General features: G+C 32.8%; 1 protein-coding gene across 10 annotated transcripts in view; it reads left to right on the top strand.

Annotated features, from left to right (window-relative positions):
* The window catches only part of UBE2W (ubiquitin conjugating enzyme E2 W), a 140,587-nt gene that overhangs the window by 58,172 nt on the left and 69,413 nt on the right, over positions 1–13,002 (top strand). Inside the window, exon 6 of one of the 10 annotated variants that reach the window (XM_011234054.3) lies at positions 7,529–11,068. The exons of the other annotated variants lie outside the window; for them this stretch is intronic. Within the exon in view, the coding sequence (XP_011232356.1) occupies positions 7,529–7,542 (14 nt within the window). The 3' untranslated portion in view covers positions 7,543–11,068. Of the gene's footprint in view, positions 1–7,528; positions 11,069–13,002 lie in introns of those variants that run through there. 10 annotated transcript variants of the gene reach the window in all.

The following is a 13,002-nucleotide window of genomic DNA, read 5'->3' as shown; positions in this document are numbered from 1 at the left end:
TTTCTAAAATGTTAGTCTAATAAGAAATGAAAACTGACAGCGCTAAATAATAGGAATATGGCCTCCCCCCCTTGCCTTTCTGTCCATTGTGAAACTTGTTAACTGAGTTAATTTGAGGCATTTAAAAACTTTTTACATTATAAGAGTTCTGTCAGGTGTTGATAAGTGATGATAAGAATCAATATGATAGCACTATGCCAGCAGTTACAAGTTAGAAAACACAGTGAAAGAAGAATGCCATTCTTGCGAGCCAACAGAAAGATAAATATTCCAGTTAATGTTAATGACAGCTATAGATGACCTAGAAGAAAAAATGACAAAACTTGTAAGAGCTAAAAAAAAAACAGAGGTATTTGATGACAAACCAGTATTATAGAAAAATGTATATTCTTTACAGGTTTAATATAACTTAGTAAAAATCCAGTGGAGTGATGGATGGATACTTGAAAGTTTTGGAAAAAATAATAGGCAAGAAGAGCAGTCTGGATTTTGAACTAAAGGATAATGAAGGAGAATCAGTCTACCAGATACCACAACATATCAATGCATTAATGAATAGACATCAAAATAGAATTACTCTTTCCAAGGCCGTCTTATATATAAGATTTGAATATAGTAAATCAGATGTCACAAAACCAATGAGGAGAAAAATTATTTAGTAAGTAATCCTGTTAGGAAGTTGGTAATCATTTTGGGAAAGAAAAATTTACATTTTTACTTCATATGTAAAATATTTCCTGTGGATTGAATTAAGTATTTTTTTAAGACAACAAGAGAAAAATATATTTTTTTAAAGCTGAGTATCAACTCAGAGGAAGGAAGCATTTCTGAAGTTAAAAAGAATCGCAAAGAAATTAAATAGTTACATGAAAATTTAAACCTTTTAGAAAAACCTCAAAGCACAGTCAACATAAGGTTTAAAAATGTGAAAAACAATTATAGCTTATTAAAAATAAAGACCATTTATGAAAATTGCTTAACATAATAAATACAATTAATTAAAAGTATAGGCCAAAAAGTTCTCAGTGAAGTAATTACAGATTTATTATTTTGAAACTATTATTGAATTGGCAGAGTTGAGTAAAATGAGTGCAGTGCCAGAAAAGAGTAAAGGGTAGAAAAAAATAGTACTTTCATATTTGCTGATGGGTATAGCAAGTTTGGCAATATTTACCAAGCTTGAAATTCAAGATCAAGCCTTTTGTCTCAGTTACCAAACTTCTGAGAATCCATCCTAAGAAAATCATCTTTAAAACGAGAAGTGTTTAATACGTGGAACGTTCAATGGAGCATTATAATATACTCTCTTTCTTATCCTCCATGCGCTATTTTCCTAGAATGAATCCTGCACAGGCACACACAAAAGCACCCTGCCTCAAGGAATCCTTCCCCTACACACACCCTCTTGGGAACTCTTTCACCAAAGTCTTTTTGATTACTTTCTCTTTTAAGGAATCTATTAAACTTTATTACTGTGCCTAGAATGCTGGTTTTGTTTTAATTTTTAAGAGATCCCCAGATAATTCTGATGGAGTTTGTCACTTGAGAACTACTGTTTCAGGGATTCTGAGATATAAAAGGACAGGTTTCTACATAAAATGAATTAATAATCAGACTTAAAGGAATTCTTTCCGAGCGCTGAAGGTCTACTAAAACATTTAACAAGACCCTACTTTAAGTAAATGGCCCTTTACTTCAATTTACATTGCTGGTTTCTCATTCTTTTTCATCTTCCTGCCTTTTAGAACCAAAAACCAAACTGCCTCTTCTCTCTGCGCCTTTACAAGGAGCGCTTCTGGGGGGGGGCGGTGGTAGAATCTTGAGTGTCACAGACCCTTTTGTCTTAGCAAAGAAAGTTCCCAGATTCATAAAAAGTTAAGATTAGTCAATCAAGAATATTGACAAACACAACTAAATGAAACATTTTTTAAGTGTCAGAGTTCTAGAGAGAGATAGTATAGTTGTTCTATTTCAAACTCAACTTCACTAATAGAAAAATCCCACATTGTCTTTTCCATAGTGTTTTTAAACCACTTGAGTTTTCTAGTAAAACTTGAGAAGAAATTGTCTTAATGAATTTTAAAAATACATACATTTTGAAAGTATAACCTTCTTTACCACTTTTTTTTTTGCCCCAAGATTAGACAGTCTATTTCTTCCTTCCTGGTAGGGAAATTTCAGAAAGATTACAGTCTTTCAAGCCCTCTAATGCTGCCTTATGTAGTTGAAAGGATTTATGAGAAGTCCTTTATCTAAGAATATTCCCAGAATTTCTCATTACGTGCTTTTGAATAAGAAATGGAGAAAGGTCACATAGTGAAACTAGAATTATAAAATAAATTCTTTAAAATAAAATGCACTTCATGTAAGTTACTTTTCATAGTAGTTTTTATCTGTTAACCAAGAAATTTATACTTTCATGACTGAAGTAGAAAAGTCTTTTAATAGTTTAAACTATTCTCCACCTTAGCCAAGAAATACCAAGAAAAGAGAGGCTTTTCAAACTAAATTAGCCTCTTAATGTGTAATAGTCCAGGATTTGTGTAGGAATTCATTTTATCAGTAAACAGATTAAAAGTGTGTCCCTCCACCCTCCCCCCAAATACAAATTAGGCATTTTTAAAGGACCAGATTCTATTTCAACTGAATTATGACTATTCTAGTTCAAGTTCCAGTCCCAGGTACAGATATATTTTTTTTCATCTACAGATAATTCTGTTTAAAACATCCTCAGTTTATTGACTTAAGTGACTATTCTTATCTCAGTGTTTTCTACTCATGCTTGAACCCTACATATCTGAATCATTCCCCTCCCAGAATTTATCTTTAAATCAATGGTTTTCCTCCATGAGTGACCCTCATATGAAATCAAGGACAGGTAATACTAAGTTATACTTTGAGATGATAGAGCAACTGCTCTTTCGTAAAGAGGGGTGGGTGTAGACAATCTTCCTTGAACTTTTCTTTACCTTTAAAAAACCAAAGCATTTCAGTTGCATAGCGTATATTGTCTTCACCTTTATACATTTCAGAGTGAGTTATAAGCAATGTGAAAAACAGCTCACCTTGGCCTTACAGTTGAATTTGGAAAATCTTATCGGTCATGCTTACTCATAAAGCAGAGCTTGTCAGCTCTGTTTTTGAGCCTTCCAGATGTCAGCTTATGTTTTTCTGTTTAGGTGCTTTAGTTCCAGAAAGATCTTCATTGATTAATCATGTTCTCCTTATAACACAAAATTACCAAGAAATGTGGACTCTTGATATTTCTTAGCGTCATCTAATTCTGAAAGGATTATAAGGTCAAATCAGAGTCCTGATGTGACCTGCAGCCCTAAACAAAAAGATCAGGCTAAACAAAGACTTGCTTGGAATTGGATGAACTCACTGAAACACTTAATGTTTCAGTTTTTAGAAGCCAAGCAGAATTATAGGCCTCAGGTACAAGCTCCATAGTCCTATGTGGTCCTAACCAACATAATTGGGTCAATGTGGGTCAAAGTGTTTGTCAGTATTTGTAATCAAAGAGGCAAGAGCAGTTTGGGTTTAGATTCATTATATCTGTGTGCTTCAGAGGGGGCTTCCTGGAAGCAGGATGGATGCATTATTAATGAAAAACAGTAATTTGGCAATTCAGTAGATCTCCTGGTTTTAGAAGAGTAGGATTCCGCTGATACACCAGAATTGAGCTCCCAAATACCAGTGTTGAGTTCTTGGAAGAAAGCCTCTTTGAACTTAAACTATCTTCTGCATTGTTAGTATATCTTAAAAAATGTAGACCAGTCACTGCTACCCTACTGTTAACTTGTGGTATCATACCTTATGCATTTCTTTTGAGGTTCTCTTCTAGTTCCTATTAAAGTGTAGAAAGTTACTGATATGTGAATACATATTTCTTATTGTTACTTACTTGAAGTTTGCTATCAACCTGTTTTCCAGAATTCTTTTATAGTTTCTATTTACTAAAGGATTAAGGTCATATCTGCATTGGAATGTGAATATTCTGTGTTGCAAATTTACCTAGGGGTCCATATGCTTTGAAAACTCAATTAAACAGAATAGGGTTAAAAAAAAAATAAGGGGAACTAACCAAAATAGGTATTTGAATAGACAATTCATTTCAGCATACAAAGGGGCTGAGGAATTTACCTATAATTCAGGGCTAGAATGGTCCTTAGAGAACAAATGTATACAGTTTAGTACACAAGTGAATGAATGATTGAGTCTCGAAATTCAAAATCATAAAATAGACATAATTGTTCTTAAAAAAAATAAAAAGTATCTTTCTATGGGATCATAAAAATATTTCAGTATGTTAATAGAATCCATTAATAATATGATCCATCTGTTTCCTGGGATCAAAATTGAACATATACAACTTAGTTTCATAAATGATTGCTTTCCACAGGGGCAGTACTGATCTGGTTCCTGAAGCATTTTCCTTAAGATGGTAGAGAATTGAGCAGTGTAGCTTAAGACTAATTGAGTATTGGCTTCAGAAAACTCGGCTTACAGGAAATAGATGGGTGTGATGTTTAGATGTTATGTCCAATAAACTGTTGAGTTTATAAATTTGGGAAGGAGTAGAGGAGTATCTCTTTTTTACAAAACTAGACTACATTCTGGTTCCATTCAGCTGGAACATTTCCTATAGAATTCTAAGGATCGTAAGGTGATAGGAACACAAGATTGTCTCAGACTAACATTAACAGACTTTCTTCCTGCCTTATAGCTGTCCATAGAACTACTTACGGTATTTGTGAACCTTTTTATATTTCCACTACCTTCTAGGATTACAGAATCACTGTCTAAATTCCTAAGTCCAAGTTTTACTCAGTTAACAGTCTTTTCCCTTTATTTCCTGCTGGATAACAGTTCTGTTGTCTTCTGTGAAATCTTTCTTAAGTTGGTTCATCAAAAGAAAACTTTAATTTCCTAAACTGTTGAGAGACAAACCCATGTGTAAAGATTTATTTTCGTCTTTCTTGAAGTGGGATCGCACTTCGTTTATACGACTTATTACTGTGTTCCTTTTCTTCTAGTCTTTAGTCTCTGCAAATATCCAGGGGGGTAGTTTCCAATATAATGTGATGGTTGTGGTGTCCATTAAAATGTGATGGTTCTTATACTCTGGGGAAAATTAAATGACCTTCTTCTAATATAGTTCTCTCTCACTCGTATTTCCTAGAAGTCCAGTGAAGTTAGCCATGGTGGATGTCATCTCTTTGGAACTGGTTATTTGTATATTGTATTTGAGGGTATACTTAAGGGCTTCTGCAGTTCCAGAAAAATATTTAAGTGGTTAATCTGAGATTTTTTTTCAGCCATTCATCTTGCTACAAATACTTTAGCCATATTGTGCTCTTTGATCACGTTTTATAGACTTGTATTTGTCTTGATCCACGATGGGTTTACTCTTAAAAACTTTTTTTTGGTAAACCATCTTACTATTCAATAATCTTTTTTCATCTAGCTAGGAAACTGTGTTCCTTTTGCTAACAAATTAGTTTTTTGCTTCTTAGTGATGGCCTTTTTATTTGGGGGAAAGTTAGCCATGGCTTTAGCTCATACTTGTCTCCATACTTAAGTATTTGCACTCAGATTCTTTGATTATTTATAGCCATGACGAATTTGTAATGTTTGAGTCCGTGTGTCCTCTGGGTCCAGCTATCAGAGATAATAGAACTCCATTTTCAAAAACTTACTTAGTGAGTTTATTACTCTAAAGATAGAGTGTTCAAGGCAGGGAGTATTAGTCCTTTTTTTTTTTTTTTTTAACATCTAATCCAAGGTAGGGATTGGACTAGGGACAATAGCTTTATATGAATTTCTTTTTTTTTTTTTTTTAAAGATTTTATTTATTTATTCGACAGAGATAGAGACAGCCAGCGAGAGAGGGAACACAAGCAGGGGGAGTGGGAGAGGAAGAAGCAGGCTCATAACGGAGGAGCCTGATGGGGCTCGATCCCAGAACGCCGGGATCACGCCCTGAGCCGAAGGCAGACGCTTAACCGCTGTGCTACCCAGGCGCCCCTTTATATGAATTTCTTAATCATTTTGGTGGATTGAGGCACATTCTACAACTGCTATACTGAAAAACTTCCAGAATGAACAACCTGATGGAGATACATTTATGTTATCACCTAGCAAAGATGAAAGGTCTTTGGAGATAAAAGCTTATTATTGGTGGTTAATTAGGTACATGGTGTTCATGTTGAATTTTGTCTCACTCTTCTTATTTTATACATTGTCATGTGGTAGAATACTTAAGGTTTGACCTATTAGTTAGAATTTAGTTCCATCTCTTAGCTTAGAGGTCTAAGTGTGATTAGTTTTAGTTTTTCCAAGGACCCTAGGGTTATAAATTCTCTGTTGGAAGAGTGATGTTTTAAGGAACTTCTTGACATTCTTAAGTTTGTTCTGCATCCATGATATCCATATATCCTCTTTATTCCAAGTTCCACAGTAATTTAAGAAACATACTTTAACACTTAGAAGCTGTAGACTATCTGCTTATTTTCTTCTTAAAGATATTCTTTCTTTAAAGGATTCTAATGATTTAGATAAGATTTATTTTAAAAATCAGGTATATTTCACCCTTTAGATTGCCATTAAAATATAGGGTGATGGAATGAATATTCTGCAAGTCTTCCCAGCATAGAAATCAGATTTATTTGTTTTTAGCTCTCATTGAGTCATTGGAAATGGAGATTTTTAAATTAACAGTGTATCGATCTTATCTCTGGGATAGTTTGTAAAATATTTGGCCAGTTTTTCAGCAATGCTGTCCTTGAGAGCTTTCACAACTCTTGGGTAGTTGCCACTAGTCCTGCTTTCTGAAGAGTAACCAATCCTCAAAATAAATCCTTCAGATATGTCTTGTGAAATAATTTTGTAAAATAAGTTATGAATTCCACAATTCTGTATCTTACATAATGTGTTGAGGCTACCAGAAGGCATTACTAAATCTGTGGGTTTTTTTTTAATGACCTCAGTTGTATATATATTTGCTGAAAAATGTATTTTTTAAATGTATTTTCTAAAAAATTAATAATATTAACTATGCACTAATTGATTTGGTAATTGTACCTCATTTGTGAAGTTATTTCCTTTATAGACTAAAGACACAGCTTGCATTATCCTGTGTTAAATACCATGACATTGTTGGTCAGGAGTTTACTTCCTATCTTGTTGCAACTTAAAATTGTTGCCCACAAAAGAACTCTTTAAGACTGATAAATCCTGAATATGTGCTAACATATATCAATTTATTATTTTAAATAGAACTAACATACTGATGCATCATTTAAGATTTGTGAGAACTACTGTTTCCATGAAAGAATAGAACTTGATTTGTTTGTCCCTATGTAATTGAACACAAACTGGACTTTTTATTTGCAAGGACTGGGGGAGGCAAGTCAGACTTGTAAACCATGTTCTTCTTGAAATTATTTCTGTGTTAGACTAACGTGTGGATTTTACTTATGTATGCTTGACTTTTTTAATTATCTTTTTTCTCCTTTTCTTAAAGATGATACTTGTTGATGCCACTGTTATCATCCTCCTAGCAGAAGATAGTCCTACTGAGAAAATGAGCACTTTGATCATTCAGTCTTTGAACTTTAACCTTTGACTGGAAGTGACCTATAGGCAATGAAGACTACTTCCTTTTACTGCATTTTTACTCGTGTGCATTCTGGGCGCATGTTGATCGCTGGTTCAGTCCAGGCAACTGACATGCTTTTATTAGTCATACAGTATTAATGCAGGTGTCAGGAAATGTCAATATAATTCCATTTTTTATTTTTATTTTTTTAAGCTTTTGGAAAAGTTCCAGGTCCTCATGTATTGTGCAATAACAATGACTTGCTTGGCGGTTTTGGGACGTTCATTGCCGGCAATGGACGTTTAACAGGAAAAATTTTCATTAACTCCTGCCACCCAATAATTAATGCATGATAGGGCCTATGAAATGAACTTATTGGTTATAGTGGGATTATAAATAAAGTGAGGGATCCAACATTACTTTGAAAGTCACCCCAACTGTTTATATTTGGATTCTATGCACTGTGATCCTAAGGTTAACAGCATGAATTAACATGCGTCTTTAAAGGACTGTAATGAAAGATCATTGCGTATTTATTGAATTGTTTATATCTGCTGTCAAATTGTTTTGACATGGAAGGTTTTCAAGTAACATTGGCAGAGAGGTACAATATTGTTATCCCTATGGTGAAAATAAATTGAGTTGTTGTATATAGTTCCTCAATCTCTGAAGTAAAGGTATGAGTAATCTAAGGTATGAATGGTTGAATCAAGGCTTGATTTTGGAAGTAAGAACAATGGCAGTGATGATGAAACTGCTGCAGTCCTTAATTGGGGCTTGTTTGTACAGTAACGATTTTTCCAAGTAGATTACACTCTGTTACTTCCTGCTAGCCATCAGCATGAGCCCTACTGCCTAAACACTATTTCATTTATTTATGTTTGAAAAATCCATGAAGAGTTTTCGTTTGCAGTTTTGTTTCTTTCGTTATGTTTTAAGTCAAGTTTGAATGTTACAGTACTTCAATTGAAAAGCTTTTGTCAAGTTTTTTCTTGTAATTTTTCTTTACTTGTAAGTATCATTTTTGTCCTTCAATCCTGTACCCTAAAATAAGAAATACATTTTTGACAGAGGCTTAATGTTTTAACAAAAGAGTGTGGACATTTTTATTTTAAAATTTAGGCAAAAGTACACTATGGAATGGCATGTTTGCTGATTTGTCTCACACAACCGTACAGTTTTTCCTGGAGGGATTTGTTTTATTTTGTTTTCTTGTTGTTTAAAAGACTTTGCTTACAGCTAGATGAAATTTTTCTATAGAAAAAAATTGTTGAAACGTCCAATTCTCAGTACCATGTAAGTTATTGATACTGCAACTAGGTTCTCTTTTTAAAAAGCAATTATGTATTTTATAAATTACCTTTTCACATATGCAAAAATCTGTTTCTACTACAGTGTTATTTTTACTAATGCCTGTTGTTGCACTCTTTTTGACATATACTGCAGTGAATAAATATATGAATCAATTTGGGCTTAAAAATAAAAGCCAGTTGGCTGGAAGGTTTGAAGTACGTACCCCAGCAAAACATCCACTCAATAATTGGCAAGGAATATTTTCAAAATTGTTTTTAATCTCTGTATGGATGACATTTTGTAGCTTTGTACATGTTGTTAATTAAGGACATATAATTTTACACTCTAAAAGTATAATTGCTGAACTCAGGGGTGGGTAGACTTCAAAAATATGTCTGCTGTAGAAATAACTTGAAAAAAAAATTAAAACTATGGCCAGCCACCAAATTGTGGACACTGTTTATACTATAGTTAGGAACTACCACTTTTTAAAATTAAACACATTTTTGTTCTTGACTAGATACATATAAGTTCTCACGGTAGTCTCTGTCAGTCTTATCATTTGGCCTATTTAAGACAGAAAATGTTTTTTGGAATGCTTTGAGCTACTCTTAGTTTTTAACTGCTTTTTAATATGAAAATTGCAGTGGCAAATTATATATTTTTCATAATTTTACACAATTGCTCTAAACTACTGATTGACTTGATCATTTTCAGGGGTGGGTGTGGGGGATCTTTCTCCGTACTGCTGTCCTCTTACTAAAATTCTTTTATAAAGAAATGACCTGTGGCATTTATTCACCAAAGGAATTGATATACCAGGTCAGAGATTAACAATGCTCTCCTATAGATTAATAGGTCTTATATAGCCTCAATTGAGTTTTTTAAAATAAAAGAAGCAGTATTTTAACATACCTCTTTCTCTACATAGAGATACCATAAAATAAAACAAAGTACAGGAAAGTAAAGGAAACCAAATAATTTCAGTACATTTTATGGTTGAAAGAGAAGATAAGATGAAATACCCTAAAATATAGAAATACCAACCATGCAGAATTTGCAATAAGATAACACCTTATTCATTACAGTACTCCCTTGAACTTAGGAATTATTGGAAACTCCTTTGCACTTAGATTTAATTAAGTTAATTTTAAATGTAAGTTACATTATTAAAAGACATAAGACGTTTACCTAAGTAATTGCTCTAGAGAGAGCATGTAATGGCTTTGTAATAATAAAAAGAATATTTCTCTGTAATGTGTTGTTGAACAACAACCAGAATACCAGGAAAATGTACATAGGATTATGCTACTTCCCTCTTCCCTTGCTCTATGGGGCACTATCTGCTGCATAGGCCTACAGAATTATACTTTCGTATTTAGACAGTATGTACTCTCTATTTATTTATTTATTTATTTATTTTAAGGCCATTCTTCTGGTTTGCCAAATTCTGTTAAGACAGTGATACATTAATTTCCTTATTTTGCATGCTTAGACCTTGAACTTGGTGCCCTTTCAAAAATATTATGTCAAGTAGGTATTAATGCCATAGATTTTAAAGAGAGAAATGGTTTTCAGTTTAAGATAAAATTTTTAAAATTTTATGGCTGTTCTCTTAAGGAATTTAATATTCACCTCTAAAGGACTTGACTTGTAGTGGATGAATTCCTCCTTTTAGCTAGCAGGGAAATAAAGCCTTTTTTAATCCCCAAAAGAAAATGCTAAAAATTAGCTTTTATATACATTTCATCTGGAGAAAGATCTTAATCCTTATTGTTTTGACTAGGTATATAAATGTTTGGCATAAAATAAGTAGGATAGTTTATTAGTTTTTCCCTTCTGAAATTTTAAATATATGCAAATATATATCATTAGATTCCTGTGGTGAATAATAATTTCTTCAGATTCTAAAACAGGTATCTAGTGACTGCTTAATTATTTCCAGATTGCATCAAAGATGAATTGACAAATAATGGAAATGAGTAGTGATATGCAAATGGTATGTAACCACATATTACTTGTTTCTGGTAATCAAGTCTTATTTTTTAAAAAGCCTATTGTTTTTGAGAATTGAGATATTTAAAACTTGTTAAAGCTTCTTCCTAAAAATAGAAGAGAAGAGGAGGTACTGTGTGTTCAGAATTTTTTTAAATAAAGAATTCAGTGTCACTAGTTCTAAGCCTTTATGGTTACTGCTGCTTATATTTCTCGATCTCACTTTTATTTAGTTTTTTGTACATATTTTAGCTGAATGCTTAGAATTTATTAGTGTATATAAATTGGTTTTCAAAAAGAACTGAGGCTTTCACATTCTCTCTCCTGAGGATTCACTCTTACCAAAATCAGCTACTGCACGATTCTGTGTTATGCTAATGCCTTTGCATGATTAAGATCTGTGAAGGTGTCTCTTAATCTGCACCTTTTAGTCCTAATCCTTTTTGCAGTCTTTTGTTTGTTTTCAATCTCTCTTTCATTTTTTTTCTTTCTTCCTTTCTCAAAGTTGTCCAGTATGTCAGTCTTCAACAGTTTCCCTAAGTTTCCACTCTCCTTCCTTTCCTCCCTTCCTGCCTTCCTCCCTTTCTTCCCCTTTCCTTTTCTTGAGGTTAGGGAATTTAGAGAAGGAAGATTAGTGAAATTACATCAGAAATTTTTCTTAAGGAAAAAGACTCCTTCCCACAAATAAAATACATAGAATTTCTGATACCTTATTTCACTTCATCAGTATGTGGCTAAATTTGTTGAACAGTTGACTACTTGATAAATGAGCTGTTAACTAATTTAAAATGTTCTTAAATACTAATAGCAAGGGAATTTTGTTTACTTTTTGGGTGGTGACTCTCCCAAAGCCTAATTATTGCCCAAATGAATTAAATTATTTGTTTTGGTAAAAGTATTTTTCCATTTAAGTTTCTAAACCATTTTGAGATTTGGAACTTTTTTTTTTTTTTATAATAATAATTCGTGGGAGACTTTTGTTTTCTCAGCGTAAACTGTGCATTAAAGATAGGCTTGTCTGCATCATTAGAGGCCCGTGGAGTCTAAACATGTACTTCAAACTTACATCTTTAGCCTTGAAGTTCTGCTTCTGACTTATGGTCCTGTAATTGAGGTGTTTATTGTGATTTTAATTCGCAGATGTTATTGGTATTTATATTTAGAGATGAATTTCCAGAATGGTTACATGAATGTCTTTTTTTATGAAATTTTTTTAATAAAAACAATCTAATATCTGAAGACATTTTGAAGATGTGGAAGGAATGCCTGAATAGAAGCTGGTATATTTTAACATGCCTAAAGAACTGTAATTGTGCAAGTTGAGTGCAGTTGACAGGGAAAAAGAGAAACAGTTTCTTGATGCATACATTGTCCGGGTTTTGTGAAAAGTTTGCTTCTGCAGTCATTCTAAGCTGCTTTCTCAAAGGCAAAGCATAGTTCTGGGCTTTGGCTTCTTAGGTGTGACATCACTTGTCAAATTTCACGGTAAATGGAAAGATCGAATAATCTCACCTCTAATTTTAAAGCCTAAAACAAGTCGAGTAAGGCAGGTGGTAGATTGAGATAACGTGAAAATAAATGCAAGTCTCTTCATAGTTAACCACAGATTATTTACATAAATGCAAATTTATTATCAGGCTTGGGGTAAAATAATTATTTGAAAAGATTATTATGTCAGTTATCTAGTAGCCAAGAATTAAGTTCATGTTCAAGTTAAAATGGGTTTGTTTTTAGTTGGTACCATTTTTCTCTCAATATTCAGAAATACAGATTGTGCATTTTATTAATAGGAATGGAAGCTCATGCTTGAGGATTTGAATAGGGTGGATGTATATATATTTTATAAATTCAAGTTGTAAAATATGTAAAGCTACTGCTTTTTGAATAGAATATAAATGTTAAGACATAAATCTATATATTATATATTTTTAAATACATGTATCAAACTTTTGTTAGTTGAATATAAATTACATTGTGTGCTTTATGGAATTCAGTAACTTTTATTAATAAAGCAGTTGTCATTGATTTATTTTATGTAGACTTGAATATTAAATTGGGTAGATACTAAATCTCTTTGTAGTTTATAATGTAAAAATTTACTTATTGTACTA

This window comes from Ailuropoda melanoleuca, chromosome 9 (assembly GCF_002007445.2).
Source record: "Ailuropoda melanoleuca isolate Jingjing chromosome 9, ASM200744v2, whole genome shotgun sequence".
In the NCBI taxonomy this organism is placed as follows: Eukaryota; Metazoa; Chordata; class Mammalia; order Carnivora; family Ursidae; genus Ailuropoda; species Ailuropoda melanoleuca.
This window is presented reverse-complemented; position numbering and strand designations above follow the sequence as displayed.